This window comes from Littorina saxatilis, linkage group LG17 (assembly GCF_037325665.1).
Source record: "Littorina saxatilis isolate snail1 linkage group LG17, US_GU_Lsax_2.0, whole genome shotgun sequence".
Lineage (NCBI taxonomy): Eukaryota > Metazoa > Mollusca > Gastropoda > Littorinimorpha > Littorinidae > Littorina > Littorina saxatilis.
In genome coordinates, this window is record NC_090261.1 from 16,815,332 (window position 1) to 16,836,846 (window position 21,515).

At 41.7% G+C, this 21,515-nt stretch overlaps 1 protein-coding gene across 1 annotated transcript in view; it reads left to right on the forward strand.

The window, feature by feature from the left end:
• The first annotated feature begins 8,934 nt into the window (after positions 1 to 8,934).
• Positions 8,935 to 21,515, forward strand: part of LOC138953785 (neuroglobin-like) — an 85,587-nt gene continuing 73,006 nt past the window's right edge. Inside the window, exon 1 of the mRNA XM_070325692.1 lies at positions 8,935 to 9,491. Within this exon, the coding sequence (XP_070181793.1) occupies positions 9,217 to 9,491 (275 nt within the window). The 5' untranslated portion in view covers positions 8,935 to 9,216. The remainder of the gene's footprint in view (positions 9,492 to 21,515) is intronic.

Below are 21,515 nucleotides of genomic sequence, written 5' to 3' on the forward strand. Positions count from 1 at the left end.
TATCATTTTTATTATTATTATTATTATCATTATTATTATGTTAGTTCAATGAAAAGAACAAGGGTGTAGTGATGGGGAGCTCAATGCGGTCTTACTTTACATCGTCATTTTTCTCTTTCTTTATAACCTTTAGAAATTCATAACTTTGCCAATGTAAGTAACTATGGTAGGAGTACAGGTATTACAACCACGCACCGTCAAACGTGTTGCTTCGTTACAACAACGATCACGACCGCACACTCAACATGTTGGCCGGAAAATCTTGATTAGTTACGAATTATGAAACTGTTCGTCAATGTCCAGTATGAGCGACATTCATGAATTGAATCATTCATGACGGCACACACAGAGCAAAGTGAAATGTGCACGCGCTTCAGAGGCCAAAGCACCACTCGATACCAGTGACTGGAAAATGTTACGTCCAGGCGTTGAAAAATACAATACGGTGACTCGCACATGATTTGGTTCAGGGGTACCAACTTCCCACCGGCACACGGTTGGCCTAGTGGTAAGGCGTCCGCCCCATGATCGGGAGGTCGTGGGTTCGAACCCCGGCCGGGTCATACCTAAGACTTTAAAATTGGCAATCTAGTGGCTGCTCTGCCTGGCGTCTGGCATTATGGGGTTAGTGCTAGGACGGGTTGGTCCGGTGTCAGAATAATGTGACTGGGTGAGACATGAAGCCTGTGCTGCGACTTCTGTCTTGTGTGTGGCGCACGTTATATGTCAAAGCAGCACCGCCCTGATATGGCCCTTCGTGGTCGGCTGGGCGTTAAGCAAACAAACAAACAAACAAACAAACTTCCCAAGCAACCGATGAGCTATGGACGCTATGTCCGTCGTGCTTGGCGGAAAGGATACTTACTATCTAGGTGAGTGTTCGTAACAACATTGTCTTTTCCAGGAACAAATCGACTATTGACCTACGAGTAACGCGTTTGGCCATTAGCAGAAGTACATTATAAATAGATGTAGCTTACGACCATTACATGCAGTCGACGCGCTGTGATACAATCGCCCATTGTTACCAGAATAAAAGAATGGGTACTTCTGGGAAATCGTTCACTAAAAGTACTCGATAATTTTGCAGCCCTTTGATAAACTCGATCTTCAATACATGACTCAAAACCTTTGGAATGAATTTGATGAATAAAATACAAGAATTACGAGTTAAGAAAGTAAAGAAAAGTGGAAGATTAAAAAAATTGAAAAATGTTCTTTACTGCCAAGATATTCGATCCCGTGACCGCCATAGCAACGGCTTGTCTGTCAGGCGCTCTATACAAATTAGGCCAACCGGGCTCACTGGTCTTTTAACTTCGAATATTACACGCGAGGTCTCGAGCATGTGTCAGTATCGGTAACGACTCGTCGTTTTCAGAGTTTTTTTTCGTTCGTATTTGTGTACTGTAGGGGAAGGGCTTCTAATATGAACCACTTTTTGTTTTATGCTGATAACTAGCTTGTTTTCTTGCGAAGAAGTTTCATTTTGTGTTTGGTAGTCCTTCTCTCTTAGGTTAACCGTGACGCGTAATAAGAGTGAAATAGCTTTGATAGACATTCAGCAAAAATTAAATACAGAAAAAATCACAAACGGTCCATATTAGGAGCCTGGGCGCCCAATATGGACCAGTGAAGAGGCCTTCACGAATCACTGTAAAAAGCCCCCTATGCTTCAAAATAACATGAAACAACTTAGTGTGCAAGTCAGACTTATTAAAATATGCTTTAGATTTATCTGTTTCGGGTTGATGAGAGCATTATTTGAAGCACACCAGGAAACTAAAGAAGCTTATCAAAAACAGAGTAAAAATAAGTGAAATTATCAACTTCCACGAAAAGAAGACTATTTGTTATATTTTTTTTAAATCTCGAGGGCTAGTTATAGGTTATTTTCAGCAAGCTTCTTAGTGAATTAATAAAAATAGCTTTTAGCTTTTCTTTTCTTCGATTTGTTGAAGGTGGTCCATATTAAGGGACTCACACATACTTTGAGATTTTGCTAATATTTTTTGTTTGCAATAGAAACTCGGGGTCAATACTGCTAAAATATAACAAATACAGCCTTGGCTGTCATTTATATAGCAATTTATACCTTCTGTCTTTCTCACTGTTCGAGGTCAATTGATTTGAAAACTGACCCTCTGCTCCCGTTCACTTCGTATTATGACGTTTGGAAAGCATACTCAAGTAGCATTAATTTTAAGGGTGACCGACATTGTGTCCAGCTCCGAAATGCATTGAACAACCGCCGAAAGGCGCTGATCGACATCATTGCATGAAAGGATTTCCCAACCCATAATTGCAAAAGGTTTTGGAGATTTTGAAGATTTATTTCGCGACGACGACGCTCTAAGGTCGGTTTGTTATAGAAAGGAAAGCAAGCGGTTAAATACGGGAGCCGACAGAGCAAATGAAGGGGGATACGAACTTGTAGATCATACACCTGTGCCATTAGTGATATGCTGAGTTGAATCAGTTTGTGACTGGCAGACTGGCGATGTGACAAGGAGATTAGATCACCTGCACGCCGTCACCTGGGCTCTCCCTACACGATAAATTGCGAGAACGCAGTGAAACATGTCTTTTCTTTTTCAAATCCAGTCAATATATTGCTGGAGACAGGGAATTGATGTGCGTGTGAGTGTGTGTGTGTGTGTGTGTGTGTGTGTGTGTGTGTGTGTGTGTGTGTGCGTGCGTGCGTGCGTGCGTGCGTGACTGAGTGCGTGCGTGCGTGTGGACCACCTTTCGTTCTGACAAACTAACGGTCCTAGAGCGCTCAGAAAAGTTTCATTCGCTGCATGTATCCTCTCTTGATAACTTGCGGACGCACAACGCACAAAACCGTTATGTTTTTTCTCCCTTTTGTTTTTGTTTACACTGTTTACACTGTTTTCGTTCACTCTAAATTTGACGCTTAAAATGGACTACTTTTTCTCAAAAGACAAAGCTATAAACACGCAAAAATTGCATTATGGGACTGCTAAGGTTGTATTTGCTACACTTTAGCAGTGTTGGCCCCGAGTTTCTGTCACAAACAAAAAATTATAGCAAAAACTCGAAGTATCTCTGTGTCCCCTAATATGGACCACCTTCAACAAATAGAAGAAAAGATAAGATAGAGGACGGTTTCAGTCATTTATTAAGAAGCTTGCTGAACATGACATATAACTACCCCTCGAGATTTCCAAAAAGTATACAGTCTTCTTTACGTGAAAGTTGATAATTTCAATTATTTTCTCTCTGTTTTTGAGTTTTTTTTTTTTTAAGTTTCCTCTTGTGTTTCAAATAAAGTTATTGTCGAACCCAAACCTGTAAGTCTGAAGCATACTTCAATTAGTCTGACTTGCATGGTAAGTTGCAAGTTGTATCGTGTTATTTTGAAGTAAACGGGGCTTTTTACAGTGATTTTCGAAGGTCTCATCACTGGTCCATATTAAGCGCCCACTAGGCCCCTAATATGGACCAGTTGTGAATGTTTCTCTATTTGATATTTAGTGAATGACTGTAAAAGCTAATTCTCTCTAATTAGTCTTCAATATTTACGAAAGAGAGAACAACTAGGGGAAAGGCTCCTAATATGGACCGGCTCCTAATATGGACCACCTCCTGTTCTGACAAACTAACGGCGCGAGAGCGCTCAAAACAATTTCATTCGCTTTATTCACCCTCTCTGGATAAGTTGCACATGTCAAAACAGTTGCAGAAACACAAACCTCAAAACCGTTAGGCTTTTTCGCTTTTTTTTCACTTTTGGCAGCGTTTACTCTAAATTTGCCGTCTAAAACGGACTCGTTTCTGCCCACAGCCAAAGCTTTCATAACACAAAAATGGCTATATATGACAGCTAAGACAGTATTTGTTACATTTTAACAGTGAGTACCCCGAGTTTCTACTGCAAACAAAAAATAATAGCAAAACCTCAAAGTGTGTGTTAGTCCCCTAATATGGGACCACCTTCAACAAACCGAAGAAAATAAAAACTAAAGGCAATTTTAATTAATTCATTAAGAAGCTTGCTGAAAACAACCTATAACTAGCCCTCGAGATTTAAAAAAAATATAACAAATAGTCTTTTTTTGTGGAAGTTGATAATTTCACTTATTTTCACTCTGTTTTTGATAAGCTTCTTCAGTTTCCTGGTGTGCTTCAAATAATGCTCTCATCAACCCGAAACAGCTAAATCTAAAGCATATTTGAATAAGTCTGACTTGCACATTAAGTAGTAGGGGAAAGGCTCCTAATATGGACCGGCTCCTGGTATAGACCACCTCCTGTTCTGACAAACTAACGGCGCGAGAGCGCTCAAAACAATTTCATTCGCTTTATTCACCCTCTCTGGATAAGTTGCACATGTCAAAACAGTTGCAGAAACACAAACCTCAAAACCGTTAGGCTTTTTCGCTTTTTGTCACTTTTGGCAGCGTTCACTCTGAATTTGCCGCCTAAAACGGACTCGTTTCTGTCCACAGCCAAAGCTTTCATAACACCAAAATGACCATATATGACAGCTAAGACAGTATTTGTTACATTTTAACAGTGTGTACCCCGAGTTTCTACTGCAAACAAAAAATAATAGAAAAACCTCAAAGTATGTGTGAGTCTCCTAATATGGACCACCTTCAACAAATCGAAGAAAATAAAAACTAAAGGCAATTTCAATTAATTCATTAAGAAGCTTGCTCAAAATAACCTATAACTAGTCCTCGAGAGTTAAAAAAAAAATATAACAAATAGTCTTTTTTTGTGTGGAAGTTGATAATTTCACTTATTTTCACTCTGTTTTTGATAAGCTTCTTCAATTTCCTGGTGTGCTTCAAAAAATGCTCTCATCAACCCGAAACAGATAAATCTAAAGCATATTTAAATTAGTCTGACTTGCACACTAAGTTGTATCATGTTATTTTGAAGTATTTTGTTCTCTTTGCCTGCGCGCGTATAGTATGTTGGTTATGTTTGGTCATAGTATGTTTGTTTATGTTTGGTCGTTATCTTGCCTGTGCGTGTATTGTATGTTTGGTCGCTTTCTTTGCCTGTGCATGTATAGTTTGTTGGTTATGTTTGGTCGGTTTCTTTGCCTGTGCGTGTATAGTATGCTTGGTCGATGTATGTATTGTAAAGCGCTAAGAGTAGACATTTTTCTAGAATAGCGCTATAAAAGTTTGCATTATTATTATTATTATTATAGGGGGCTTTTTACAGTGATTCGTGAAGGCCGCTTCACTGGTCCATATTGGGCGCCCAGGCTCCTAATATGGACCATTTGTGATTTTTTTTCTGTATTTAATTTTTGCTGAAGGTCTATCAAAGCTATTTCACTCTAATTAGGCCTAACGGTTAAACTAAGAGAGAAGGACTACCAACCACAGAATGAAACTTCTTCGCAAGAAAACAAGCTAGTTATCAGCAATAAACAAAACGTGGTCCATATTAGGGGCCCTTCCCCTACCAAACACAAAATGAAACTACTTTGCAAGAAAGCAAGCTAGTTAGCAGCGTGAAACAAAAAGTGGTCCATAATAGGGGCCCTTCCCCTATTAGGATGCACTGTAACATGTGTTACTTACTTCCGCTTAAAACTGTATAGTTGTCTTTTATGTCTTGCATATTTTTAAATGATTTAAATGAAACACCAAAAGCGGCGACTTTGATGATAACGATATTTTGAAGAAACAAACATACGTCATCACTACATACACAAGAACAATGTGACGTGATTTTAATTGACGTCAAAATCTGTATGATTACCTTACCTTTCCAATGAAATGCCGTTAAAGGCACAGTAAAGCCTCCCGTAAACCATCACAGATACTGTCAGGCTTTTACACACAGTACAAACACCCTTTCATTTAAACACTCACCGCTTGAGAACATCCTAGGTGCCCTTCGTAAAGAGCGAGCAATTTTCAAAGAATTTATTTTTGCGTGGTTTATCTTACCCCTGAGCCATCGTGAACTCGTGTGATCCAGTTTCCCTTTTTCATAATGCAGTCGACGTCGTCAGTTAGGAATTTGAATGCGACTCGCTGTGAGCTTATCTGCAATAGCACGTTATTATGTACCTTTGACTATGCACGAAACAAACGGCTGTGGTTCACAAGGACTCTAGCGATGGCTTTTGACTGTTCGGAGGAACTGGCGATAGGCATAAACCGTCGTCTGCTACGAGAACCACGACCTTGCGTGACCCTGCTTCCGGGCTTTTCTTTTTTCAAACTTTCAAAACTTCGAATTGTACTGATCTTGTCTTGATAAAAAAAAAAATTCTTTTATGATTTAAGAATGTTTGTGTAACAAGCTGTCAATTTATTATTTAGATTTTAAAAGTTAGGTCTAGCGACGAAACGCACCACGGTCCGATTGTCTCTGACACAATCCGCAAAATTAATTCTTTGAAAATTGCTCGCTCTTTATGTAGGGCACCTAGGATGTTCCCGTTTGGTGAGCGTTCAAATGGAAGGGTGTTTGTACTGTGTGTAAAAGCCTGACAGTATCTGTGATGGTTTACGGGAGGCGCACTGTGCCTTTAAAGAATGTTAGACAAGCGGTTCAACTTCTATGTCCGCCTAATGAACCCAACCCTCTTAACGGGAATAGTAAGCACAAAGAAGAAAAATACGCACATAAAACCACGTTTTTCTCAACAGCGGTATAACGAATAGCCCCAGGACTCTAGATTTAGAATTCTTTTGTTAATGTAGCCAAGTGCACTTCGCTACCCAAAACACTCTAATCATCGCATAGCGAAACAGCCTTGTGTACAGTACAAACGGGATCACCCACCCCATAGCAGACGATACGATGATGCGCGCGCACCTTGCCGGTGCAAATTCTAATAACATACCTTTCTTTATATATCTACCTAACTTCTATCTTTCAAAGTCCCTTTTATCTTTGATAATGTCCTAATTATATTTAGGTTTGCATAGAAGTCACTGATTAGGCTGGATGGCTGCATATTATTGTGTTATCTACGATAATGCTTCGAACTGACCAAAGCGTCACTTTGACCTTGACCGGTTTTCATGTATCGTCGAGAGAAATTGATTCTCACAAACTCATCTTTGTCTTTTCAATCATTGTTTTGTCATTTTTGTATCACTATTACATATCCCGTACCTATGTTGCATATGATTTTAGTTTGTTTATAAGGATTTGGTCCGTCGCGATATAACCTTGAATGGTTGAAAACGACGTTAAACACTAAATAAAGAAAGAAAGAAAGGATTTGGTTGTAATGAGTGATGCTTGGTTTCTCTGCAAAGATTCCTGATTTATGCAGACAGGTACTCGCGCCGGAATTTAGCCGATTCCATTTACTTTCGGACTTTGCCGCTTCGTACTAAGTCACTGCATAATGTTTCCCCAAGTAACGCATATCATGATGTTTGTCTAGGGTTCTTCTTTTTATCTGTATGATTTATGAGTTTGTCCATTATTCCAGTTTAGAAAGTTTTGTAATTTTCCGTACTGAAGTTGGTTCAGTGCCTTCACTAGGACCATTGTTTTTGTATCCTACTAAATAAATATAAGTTTTTACGAAATGTTATTATTGTAACGGAAAGCTAAAGGTCGTAGCTTTAATTTGATGTATTGTTTGTTAGGATTGGTTATGTATTTGTTTAAATAACGTAGGGTAAAGCATGTGTAAGAAACACAGATTCCGTGTTTCTGACCGTATTCAGGCGATTTTTATTCTCGCCGTGCCGGACGGCGCTTTCGTTGCGGTCCGCGCCGGGGCTATAAGTATAGGCCGAACACCGGCATAAGTATGCATTTGCTCCTAGCAGCTGAACACGACACTACACTTGCTTCGCTGTCTACGGGTTTTGCCTTCGGCCTCTACGCTTACTTGCATTGTTTTCTTGAATAAAAAGTTGAAACAAGACGCTTGGACTTGGGCTTCGATTCTACTACCTTCCACTCCTCCACTACATTAAAATCTGTCAAAAAAGTGTTGTAACAACCCCAACCCCGTCGGGTTGACCCAAGTGGTCTTTGGGCGACTGAATACATGTATTACTTTGTGGAATGCGATATTATTAAATTTTTACATTTTTACAAATCGCGGTTTTAGGTTCGACGTAATTTGTAAAATGTTTTTCCATTTTTACAAACCACGGGTTAACAAGCCTGCTCTGAACTTACTAGTCTTCGTGAAGACGTATGGCTATGCAGTGTGATCAACTCAGGCTGACGGATTGACTGAATGTTTTAATATTGCTATGAAGACTTATTTTGTTGTTTGTGAGTGCCATCAACATTGTTTTCAGAGAATGAATGCTTGTCAATGTAAGGGCTGTCTGTACGTACAGCGTGTCTGGTGGAGTGATATAGTAGTGACGTTTGTTCAATTACCACTTATTCATTTATATAACTAGAGTGTGTTTCCTTTCTTTTCCAGGTGCGCTGGGTGCGCTCCTTCATCACGACTAATTACTGATCACACGCCTGGGTGTAAAGGCAGTTCAGTTGCTTGATTCCTGCTGCACTGATCACCTCTTCAGTGGATTGTGGTTAATTTCTATCTCAGTTGAATACTGACTTTTGCTGGTTTGGAACGTTCGTCAGATGGTAAACATTTTCTGCGACACGCTACTGTCCATTTATTTTTCTGGCCAAGGAAGCACCATGCATTCGTTCATTAACAGTTCTGAATGAGGAAAAAATCGATTATTACTTCCCAGTCAGCTTTAGTGGTGACAAAGCTAGCGACACTTGTCGGATGAGTGCTTTTATTATGCGATTGATATTTTCTGCGTCTGAGTCTTCATTTGCTGCAAACAGTGTATTTGCCCACAGGAAAATAAGACAGCTGTAACTTCTCCATGATATGAACTAACAGGAAATCAGAAAGAAAAAACTCCACTGAAAGTAATGAAATAAGTGTAATTAGCACGCAAACCAAACACCGTTTGAGTCGTACGCGTTTGTTTCAGCTGGAAGAAAACTCCAGTTTGAGAAACTCATTTCCAGTATGATATTTTTGTACTGTTATAAAGCCTTGCAATTGTATATCCTGTGACACTGACACTAATTTCTGAAGTGAAACAATTGCGTAGTAACCTACCACTGATACAGTGGACCCAGGGCATGTTGAAGCGTTCTGTGAAAGACTTGCGAAATCACAAGCACAGCGTCTTGTCGAAAGATACGGAAAGGAACTCCAATTTCCCAGCTGTTGTGCGACTGCACCACGCCTGTTAACCATCCCGCATGCATCAGGAGAGTAATTTGTTGACTATTATGGGATGCTGCCAGGCCAGGTCTTTGACCGACGAGCAGGACGGTGGCCCCCTCCAGAGGAAAGGCGAGGGCGCCCAGCGCAACTACCTGCCCAAGTTTAGCGTGGACGGGTCCTCCTCACAGTCGCTCCGAGGGCTGCCCGATGAGCGCCCCGCATTCACAAGTAGACAGAAGAAGATCGTGCGGGAGTCGTGGGAGATCATTCAGAAGGACATCTCGAAGGTCGGGGTCATCATGTTCATAGGGTAAGTGGTCTGGCTGGTTTGTATGTGGTGGGGGGATGTGTGTGTGTGTGTGTGGTGTGGTGTGGTGTGGTGTGGTGTTGTTGTGTTGTGTGGTGTTGTGTGGTGTGGTTGGTGTTGTTGTGTTGTGTGGTGTTGTGTTGTGTTGTGGTGTGGTGGTGTGGTGTGGTGTGGTGTTGTGTGGTGTGGTGTGGTGTTGTTGTGGTGTGGTGTGGTGTTGTGTTGTGTTGTGTGCGTGTTTTGTGTGTGTGTGAGTGAGTGTGTGAGTGAGTGTGTGTGTGTGTGTGTGTGAGAGTGTGTGTGTGTGTTTGTGTGTGTGTGTGTGTGTATGTGTGTGTGTGTGTGTGTGTGTGTGTGTGTTCGGGAAGGACTTAATGAATGTTGTCGACATGGTGAAATATTGATTCTGTATTCTTTTCTTTTTCTTAGGGGGTGAGGGGGGGGGGGGCAGGTGACGGTAGGACGGACACCACCGATTTGGTCATTAGGGTGGCTTGTTTTTACAGGTGAAGTCGGCATGCCTATGATAAGAGAATATTTTGAGTGGTGGGTTGATGCGCCTCTCAATTGTGTGTGTGTCTTTCTTTTCTTCCTTGTTTGCTCTGTTTGTTTGTTTGTTTGTTTGTTTGATTGTATTTAACGAGGTCTGGATGCAAAACATCATAATGATGTTCAATGCGTGGTTTCATTATTTTAATGTGGGCCTTATTATTTCAATGACGATGGAAGGAGTTGTGCTGGCTTATGTGCACGTGATCAATGATTTGCAGGGTCGAGCATTGTCAGACATAAATAGGTGAACTTATTCTGTTTGTTTGGTTGTATTTAACGAGGTCTGCATGCAAAACATTATAATGATGTTGAATTCGTGGTTTCATTATCTTAATTTAGGCATGAGTATGTCAATGACGATGGTGGGAATTGTGCTGGCTTATGTGCACGTGATCAATGATTGGAATGGTCAAGCAGTTCTGACATAAATAGGTGAACTTATTCTGTATCTTGTTCACGCCGTGCACTATAAACGCCGACGAAGGGCAGAGAAAGACAGTCGTCCTTCGCCTCTAGCTAATACCCTAAGAGAACCGCCTCTCAGGATTCCACCGTCTTGCAGTGTACATACCCCCCCCCCCCCCCTCCTTCTTCCCTTACTCCCTGTGCTTCCTCCTACCCCAATCCCAACCACCCTTCGCTCTTGTTCTAGGTTCTATCAATTCCTGTTGTAAGTGTCTCTCGATCACCCCCTCTGGCTCTCCCAAAACGCACAGCACCGTGTGCACGGTCAAGCAACCTAATTACCGTCCCTCCCCTCCCCTGCAACGACCCTAGGTCGCTAAGGATCTGCCTATTTAACGCACAATCTATAGGATCATCAAAAAAGCGCTCAGAAATTACATCATTCATGATCGATAACGAGATTGACATCATGTTCCTTGTTTAAACGTGGCTGCGCCCTGCTGGCGATGAAGCAAAGTGTGCTGATCTCGGGCCTGCTGGCTACACAGTGCACTCGTTCCCCCGCGCTACCAACAGCAGAGGTGGAGGCATCACCTTCGTTGTGAGGTACTCCCTTTAAGACTATGTGTCTATTGTCACATCATTCTCCTTACAGCATAGTACTTTTAAAGTACCGCCCTGATATGGCCCTTCGTGGTCGGCTGGGCGTTAAGCAAACAAACAAACAAACAAACAAAAACGTTTAAAGTTGCACAGTTGTCACTTACGTTAAACAGCCAAAAAACAAACTTATTCTGTGTGTACCGTCCACCACCAAGCAAAAAGAACAAATTCACTGAAAAAGCGTTGCTTGACTTTATCGAGTATTGGATGGCCTCTCTGGCAATTTGATTGTCCTAGGCGACCTCAACTTTCATTTTGATGTCAAAAACGACCCGAGCACTAGCAAACTTCGAAAGACTGCAGAATTCTTATGTCTCTGCCAGGCAGTCACAGAACCGACCCACACAAAATGGACATCTTCTGGACCTTGTGTTTCACGGGCAGGACGAAATCCTTCGCTCCTGTGAATTGCACCATGGGTTGCCTTCAGACCACACGGCTGTACTATGCCATTTGAACATCCCCAAGCCTGCTACTAAACCTGATGTTGCGCCAATCCGTTGTTTATCAAAGATCGACTTCGCTGCTCTAAAGCAAGACATTGCCAACACGGTTTCACCGGACACATCCATTTCTGAACTAAACGACAAACTTTGGGCAATTTTCGATACCCATGCCCCCATCATCCTGCAAAAAGTGCCGCAGAGGAAGCCGACGCCCTGGTATAGCGCTGTGGCCGATGAGCTGCAGCCGCTTAAGCAGGAGCGTCGCAGGGCAGAACGGCAGTGGAAGAAATCTGGGATCGTAGTTCAAAAACAAATTTTAAAGTGCAAGCCTGCAATGACCCTAACTTTAGGAACTTTAACTCACTGCTTGGCAAGACCAGATGCAAGTCCCTGCCAATTCATGACGAAAGCACACTCCCAGCAAGTTTCTCAGACTTCTTTCAAGAAAAACTTAGTTTGAGCAGGGACTCTTTTTTTGACCCTGTTCTTGTACCTGAACCAAATCATCTTTTTGTAGGCCCTCCCCTCGACGCTTGAGTCCAGTCTCTAAAAAAAACAGTCATTGAAATTATCCGAAAAACCGCACCCAAATCGTGCCAGTTAGACCCCAGCGATCCCCACCCACCTGCTACATGATCATGTTGATGTTCGTCTTCCAACGATTACAAAGATAATGAACGATTCCCTCATCACTGGAACAGTGCCACATGAATTCAAAACTGCAGTCGTCAAACCCTTATCAAAAAACCTTTCCTGGATCCCAACGTGCAACCTGTTGAAGAACTACTGTCCCATTTTAAACCTTCCTTTCCTTTCAAAATAACTTGAGAGAATTTGTTCTTCGGCAATTTCTCAGCCACTTAGAAACTCACAACCTCCTCAGCGCCGAATCCGTCAGCGTATCGTCCTGGACATGGTACGGAAACAGCCCTCCTGCGCATTGTGAACGATAACCTCACTGCGTTAGACCAACACAAGATCTCCGTGCTCCTGCTCCTCGATTTTTCCGCAGCCTTTGACACGATAGACCATGACATTCTCTTGTCTCGGCTCCAGTAATCTTTTGGCATCTCCGGAATCTTAGTTTCGGCCCTACATAATTATTTGAACGAAAACTGTTTGTGTCGATCAAAGATCAACAGTCTCCCACAACCCTCCTGGAGTTTGGTGTCCCACAAGGCTCCGTCCTGGGTCCTGTACTTTTTATCATGTACGCCACTCCACTTTCGCATCGTATTGACAGCCACCCTGTCGAGCATAACATTCTCTCAGGTGAAACTCAACTGTGTAAGTCAACCTGCCCGACAGAATCAGACAGCCTTCAAGAATGCAAAGAGGATGTTTAAAGTCTGGATGAACGCAAATAAGCTTAAACTGAACGATGACAATTTAGTGTCAAGCACCATTTGGTAATGTGGAGAAGATAAGGTACATGTCACTAGAATGAGAAGAATCTTCTCAAATCGAGAGAAGGGGCACAGCCTTGCTCTGGCAAAGGGCGTAAGAATACGCTCTCTGGAAAAGTTAACGCACTTCAAGAGTGCGCTAACAGTTTTAAGCGCATTGCCATTAGCCAATCAACTGTTTCACATCAGTCATGTGACACCAGTACTTACTGACAATTATTATCATTATTATTATTATTATTATTATTATTATTATTATTATTATTATTATTATTATTATTATTATTATTTTCTCACAAGTGGTTGTGTCAGGCACTTGTGGACACGCTTAAACCATATGAGACTGTGTCAACATGAAACCATGTGTAACCCGTGCCCACTCTGTAAGTCTTTCTTTATTCATACAACTTTTAGCCTACTGCATCACGACGATGACGATAATGATGATGATGATGATGATGAGGAGGAGGAGGAGGAGGAGGAGGAGGAGGAGGAGGAAGAAGAAGAAGACGAAGAGGAGAAAATGGACAACGGTTCTCGGCGGAGTTCTTAATTAGGGATGGTGATAATGATGGAGCTTCATCCGACGTGTTTGCTTGAAGCTTCTAAACAAGTACATACTTTGTACTCGGGTTCCGAAGGTCCCTAATCTTTAACTCAAATCGATTTTTTCTTGTTAGAGCTTGTTCACTTCTAGCACCGCGCTCACCTCTTTACCCAAGAGATTATGGCAAAATGATGGATTTTGTTACTGCCGTCCCTGCTCTTCTGTAACTTGAACAGAACATTCACATTTTAAGTAAGCTTAGAGGCTTAGCTTCTCCCGGAGTATAAGCTTAATTTAAAACACGAACATTACCAGCAAGAAGCTTAAAGAAATAGAAAAGGAGAGAGACAGAGAGAGAGAGACAGAGAGAGAGAGAGAGACAGACATACAGACAGAGAGACAGAGACTGAGACTGAACTTAATTTTACAAGGATAAAGATTTAAAGGTCTTTGTCTACATTTTTATACAGAAATTTGACCATTAAAATGCTGAGACTATTACCTACAAATATCAATAATACACCCCCCCCCCCCCCCTTCGATCAGGAAGGACGAAGCCACGGTAACCATTTAAAAAAGTCATGGTAGTATTCCAGCGTAGTAGGATATCCTTATTTGGAAAATGCCGAGGGCAAAACTCCTCTTAAATACCGTGCATTTCGTTCGTTTAAAAAAAAAAGTGGACAGCGCTCCAATACCCAGTGTCAAACTGTTGCTGCAGCTGTCAGCATAGTGACATGAATTTGATTGGTCGATATTTATAGGCAAAGCACATGGTCTCTGCACATGCAAAAAAACCAAACATTGGAAGTGTTACTGACACTTCCCAAAAATAAAAAAAAAGTTTACATAAATTTTTTTCTATAACTTTTTCCCCCATGGTTCATTCATCATCTGAAGTAACTTTTTAGCAAAATCTAACCATACGATTATTGAAAAAAAGCTCAAATGCAGACGACCACCTTTAAGGCTGGGCCTTTTCTTTCAATCTGTCCTTGGGACGACAAACACACCAAAACAAAACAAACAAGTCGCGTAAGGCGAAAATACAACATTTAGTCAAGTAGCTGTCGAACTCACAGAATGAAACTGAACGCAATGCCATTTTTCAGCAAGACCGTATATACTCGTAGCATCGTCAGTCCACCGCTCATGGCAAAGGCAGTGAAATTGACAAGAAGAGCGGGGTAGTAGTTGCGCTAAGAAGGATAGCACGCTTTTCTGTACCTCTCTTTGTTTTAACTTTCTGAGCGTGTTTTTAATCCAAACATATCATATCTATATGTTTTTGGAATCAGGAACCGACAAGGAATAAGATGAAAGTGTTTTTAAATTGATTTCGACAATTTAATTTTGATAATAATTTTTATATATTTAATTTTCAGAGCTTGTTTTTAATCCAAATATAACATATTTATATGTTTTTGGAATCAGAAAATGATGGAGAATAAGATGAACGTAAATTTGGATCGTTTTATAAATTTTTATTTTTTTTTACAATTTTCAGATTTTTAATGACCAAAGTCATTAATTAATTTTTAAGCCACCAAGCTGAAATGCAATACCGAAGTCCGGGCTTCGTCGAAGATTACTTGACCAAAATTTCAACCAATTTGGTTGAAAAATGAGGGCGTGACAGTGCCGCCTCAACTTTCACGAAAAGCCGGATATGACGTCATCAAAGACATTTATAAAAAAAAAATGAAAAAAACGTTCGGGGATTTCATACCCAGGAACTCTCATGTCAAAATTCATAAAGATCGGTCCAGTAGTTTAGTCTGAATCGCTCTACACACACACACACACAGACACACACACGCACATACACCACGACCCTCGTTTCGATTCCCCCTCGATGTTAAAACATTTAGTCAAAACTTGACTAAATGTAAAAACACGACCAATTTACACTAAAACAGAAACACTATAGACGTTAAAATTCAAACACCAATATACACATGTTTGAGATGATGATGATGATGATGAAGTTCATAATAATGGAGACAAAAATACACATATATTATAAGCAAGGCACAATAGAGAATCGATAATGAGGATTTTAGCATAACTGCAGCATAGCTCTGCAAATACAATTAAATATACAAAACCGTCGATAAACTCAGCGTATTCAGGGAGGGGGGGGGGGTGATCGGAAAGATTTATATCATCAAACTATGAGGTGATTATGAACAGACTTTTTAAAACATTTTAGTGACTTCAAGCGTTTCAGAGATGATGGCAGTGAGTTCCAAATTGATGCACCCGAAAAGGCAAGACTAGTTTTATAAAGGTCTATTCGTGAAATTGGTTGGATGAGGTTGGCAGATCCACAGCTGTCGGTAGCTTTCTTAACACTTTCTACCCCACCAATGTTGACCAATTTGTTTTTAGCCGAGACCAGCTGTGCTGCTGCAGGTCACTCAGAATTGTAGTAACTGTGTAGGAACTGTGTATCAACACGCTGGAATGCAGGCGTTAGATCGACATTACAGGAAGCGACTGAAGCTAACAGTCTGAGCGAATATATCTGTACCTGGTCAGATAGAGCCAAATGAGTGGGTACGGATATATCCGTACCTGGGAGACAATGAGTTAAATAATGATGAAATATAAAGCGGCACGTTTTCGTTATACACTTTGTGCATTTTAACTGCTTTGTTCAGCTGAAGGTGCTTCTCTAATGGAAGAAAATTCAGAATTGATAACTTCATATCAGTTGAAACATTTTCACAAACAATGAGTTTAGCCGAACGACGATAAAGAGAATTTAATTTCTTGAAATGGATATCACTGCTGCCATCCCAGAGAGTTGAAACATAATTTATGTGAGGCACTATATGAGCATGGTGAAACATTTCTAAAGTTTTTCTATCAGAAAATTGCTTTAACTTGGAAAGCAACAAAAGTCTTGGATACTTTCATACAAACATACTGTAAGTGTGCCTGCCTCTTGATTTCACGATCAATAATTACCCCTAACACACGGTGTTCCTGAACTTGTTAAATTTGTGTTGCACCAAGAGAAAGCTATAATTTCAGTGGGGCGACTGATAACCAAACCGAGCGCCAATACCAAGAGCTGGGAAATAAATTGGCATGCTAGTCCTGGCCATCATTGCACGTGATGATGTCTAAAAGCTAACCGTTAGCGGGTCAGGTGTTAACCCTTGCCAGCATTGAACATGATGATGTCTAAAAGCTAACGGTTAGCGGGTCAGGTGCTAATCCTGGCCAGCATTGAACGTGATGATGTGTAAAAGCTAACCGTCAGCGGGTCATGTGCTATTCCTGGCCTACTGTGAACGTGATGATGTCTAAAAGCTAACCGTTAGCTGGTAAGGTGCTAATCCTGGCCTACTGTGAACGTGATGATGTCTAAAACTAACCGTTAGCTGGTCAGGTGCTAATCCTGGCCTACTGTGAACGTGATGATGTCTAAAAGCTAACCGTTAGCTGGTCAGGTGCTAATCCTGGCCTACTGTGAACGTGATGATGTCTAAAAGTTAACCGTTAGCGGTTTCAGGTGCTAACCCTGGCCTGCTGTGAGCGTGATAATGTACATAATCACATCTTCAGCGGACCCGCGGATCAGGTGGCAATCCTGACCAGTTGTGAAGGTAGTAATTAATGCCCCAAAGCACAGCTGTAGCGGGTCAGATGCGCGTGGTGGGAGAGAAGCAGTCAACGACATCACCCAGCCCTTGCAATGGGAAGACGTAATATGCCGCGATAACTTGCGAGAAATTCCGTGGCTGATCGAAACAGAAAAGCCAAATCGACTTGGTTGGATTCTCCCGCGTCAAGGTTGAGAGAAGCAAAAATGCTGCACGAGTATAAGTTCACTGAGATGGTACAGCTATAAGCGCACAAAGACAAAATGCTCGAAGCGATATGGTTCGATATTAGAAATCGTGAAGTAATGACTGCACCCCAGAAATATAATGTAAGGTAAGGTAAGGTAAAGTAAATTAAGGGAAACTGAAACTGAAACTGAACTTTATTACCAAAGGATAGAGGTTTTAGGCAAAGCCTAATCTTACAACCTGTCCCTTATACAAACACTTAATACAGACGCACAGAATATAGATAGTAAAATTGACAAGGTTATTGTTTCTTACAGACGTACATGATGTAAATAGTAATAAGGAAAAGGGTTATGGTTTTGTATACACACTCAAAAATGGGAAAAACAATATAGTGTGGAAATTGCAGCATAGTTGCAATAATGCATTGCATATAAACATCCAAAACAACTAATAACAAAATGGAGAAAAAAAATGTGGGGAGGAATTGTCCCAATCATTTGCATCATGTATATCATTATCAATTGATACATACACATAAAGAACAAATCAAAATACAAACATAACTTGACTAAATGTAAAAAGCACTAAAATATCAGACATGAAAAGTGTTCTATTTACCCATTAAGCGGGAATGAAACTGGCGCCTAAACGTTTTCACAGAGGAGGCATTTCGGAGGTGTAGGGGTATGGAATTCCATAGAGACGCTCCTGAGAAGGCTAAACTTGACTTATACAAGTCTAGACGAGGGATGGGGGGAATCAGGTTCTGGGACCCATATCTTTTTGTGAGAGAGAGAGAGAGAGAGAGAGAGAGAGAGAGAGAGAGAGAGAGAGAGAGAGAGAGAGAGAGAGAGAGAGAGAGAGAGAGAGAGAGAGAGAGAGGGATAGAGAAAAACAGAGAGACAGAGACAGAGAGGGGAAGGTTAAGGAAATGAAGAAATGCCCAGATAACGGAGTGCAAAACAAAACAAAAACAAGTCACGTGAAGCAATATAACAACATTTAGTCAAGCTGTCGGCATCAAAGTAACAGATTAGCAACAACAAACAGTCGTAGCCGAGACCTTATTTCAGATAGTCTCGACTAACCACTGAAACGCCTGTACACAACACCGCTTTCCTTACCCGAAGCCGTGACAACTGAACTTTGGAAGAGTATACCTCTTCATTACCTCCAGAGATCTTTCACTTCCAGCTGACACCAGCACCCCACTGCAGTCTAGCCAGCTACCCCAGACGTGCGCGATGACGTTACACGTTCACATTAAGTTGAAAACGTCTTTGACAACAACTGAAACGAATTAAAAAATATGTTATCTGACTGGTGTACACGCCCAAGCTTTGTAAAAGCTTCCATGCTTCGTGTATAAAGGTTTTAGGTCTCACTTAGCACATTTCTTCGACATCAAGTGTTAGGTTGAAACGCGCGTCCTCATGCCGCTTTACATGTATTTTTTTTCCTGGCCGGGTGCCAAAAGCGTGTAATATCTTCCGTTTGCCTACCGCTAGGAACAGACACCCTTGGCCCCACAATTCCAAGCTACTCACCAAATTTGAGCTCAATTGACCCCAGAGTACCAGAGATACAATAAGGTAAGGTAAGGTAAGGTAAGGTAAGGAAAGGTAAGGTAAGGTAATTGCTGTACTAATTATACTGTGAGGCTTATCTTATGGAAATTCGGGTTGCTTTCTCTCTGGGATGAGCGGACTGCCATACACAACAGCGCTACCCATATTTTTTCTCCTTGTCCTGCGTTTGTTCTTTGTTTTCCAAGCCCTGATGCTATTGCTGTTAATTTGGGATTTGTTTCGGGCGTATGTGTGCATGCGGTTGTCAGTGTCTAGACACCAAGCAAAACCTGCACAAACTGTTGACTGGGAAATAAATCCCTGGCCAAACCCTGGTTCGAACCCATAGTGACAAATTGGTTTCAAAGCCAGATCGCTTTCCCCTGAGCTAAGGACCCGCACCTCCTAATTGGCAAACAGCCATTATCATGTTAAGTGAGAGCAACAAAACCTTCCGTTGCCCTCATATCGCCAAGATGATAAGCTGGAAACGTGACGCCCATTACTATCCCATCACTGACACTCATAATGATAGCGCTACCAACAGCGCTGATGACCTTCGGATATTGGCCGTTAGCAGAGGACAGTGACGGGGATCAGTAAGGGATGGTTGAGACAGGGGGGGGGGGGGGGGAGACGGAAAAGTGGACAGGTGGGGGTTGGTGGAGGTGGGGGAGGGTTGAGGCTACACACACACACACACACACACACACACATAAAACACTAGCCCTCTTGGTGATTTGCGAAACAGAAGGGACAACACTGCTCAAAGGTGTTTTGTAACAAGCGACGTTGGAGCGTGTTTTGCAGGGAAATATACGCTATGAATGACGTCATGCCAAACTCAACTGCCTGGTAACTGTGATTATCTGGCACCGTCTGTAAGGGCATGCTATCGCCAGATGTGGAATTTGTTGTACCCTGGACCTTGGGAGCATTTGACAGCAGAAGGAAATGATGCCAATCCTGCAGTGTGGAAGGATAGCAGTAACAGAGTGTAGTGACCGACCTGGCTGCTGTGGCCACTGTCAGTCGTCAGGCATTGTGTGCGACACGCTACTACCTGTAACTGCTAACATGCAATCAAAACTGCGCGCACACACACACACACACACACACACACACACACACACACGGAGGCAAAACAAATAAGACAGAAGTAAATTACACTGGTGCAATGGACAATAATCTGTTTTTCCAAAATATTTTTTAAAATTGATGAAGAGAAGTGATGATGTAAAGAATGCGGGTCCGCGCAGATAGCGCGTAATCCCTTTACCATGCCGGCCTCACAGCATGGCATCTGTGGAATGGACAAGACAGCGCACACGATTTGGCAACGTGCGTATTGATTATTTGTATCAGCGCTCAGTGTGTCCTCCCACAAAACGACCAGAAATTCAGTGAAACTGTCCACGGTGGGTATGACGACGACGACGAAGATGACGACGACGATGATGATGATGATGATTTCATTTATTGAGACATCAAAGTGCGCTAAGAGATTTATAGAGAAAAAATGGAGAAAACGAATTATTGATCGAAGCGAACTGTGATTGTTTCAATGATGATTTTGTGAGTAACCACAAGAGATTAGAACGTTTGACAAGGCACATTTTTCTGCGGGCGTTTGGATAATTGTGGGGACAGGTCGAGTTAGATTTACTTTTGTGTGTGTGTTGGCTTTGCCATGCCTTTCACTTGCAGACCTTATTTTTTTTAATTTAGGTCAACTATCTTAATTTATCTTACCTTATTTTTTTTAATTTAGGTCAACTAGAACGTGCAGAATTGTCACACAAACTTCATTTTAACTCTAAACAAAAATGCTATGAGTTATTAGCGGTTTTACGCCTCACAGCCTTCGTATTTCACTCTACCGCTCGGGTAACGTTTTCGGGGGTGTTGGCGGTTTAGTCACCGACCATGCATTTTACGATTTGATGACCCTCTGCACATTTTATTGGGTAGCAATTAACAATATGCGTTTTAATTATGTTTAAAATTACGCGTGAGCATACATCTTCAACTTTATATTCCATTGATTTTTGACAGCAAAATGCGAACCAGACAAAACATTGATCTCACAAAATAAACTCTCCCCAACTCATCGAGTGACGTCCCCTGGGGAAAAGCGGACATGCCGATGCTTCGCTGATTTCCAAATATAACTGTGGCATGTTATATCTCGTGTTCTGCATTCAACGTGGATGCCAGTACTAAGTACTCAGCGTGGGTTCGATCCCCACGTTCGGCGAGAGATTTATTTCTCGGAGTCAACTTTGTGCAGACTCTCTTCGGTGTCCGAACACCCCCGTGTGCACACATGCGCACGAAAAAGATCCCACGTTCACAGCGAAAGTCTCAGGGCTTGGAAAACACGAAGACACGCATGCATCATCTCTCGTCTCTGATTATCATGATCATATTTCGATACTTTGACGAGATAAACCCAATGCTGGTGTGTCGAAGAAGACAGCCACAGCGGGCTTGTTCGAATCAAAGTATCACACCATATCTTCAGCGTATTACCAATACCTGTCCCAATATAGACCAGTTGGTCTAAGAGGACGTTAAACCCTAATAGTCAGTCAGTACTAAGTTTACATGGTAAGAATGTTATGAAGCCTACAC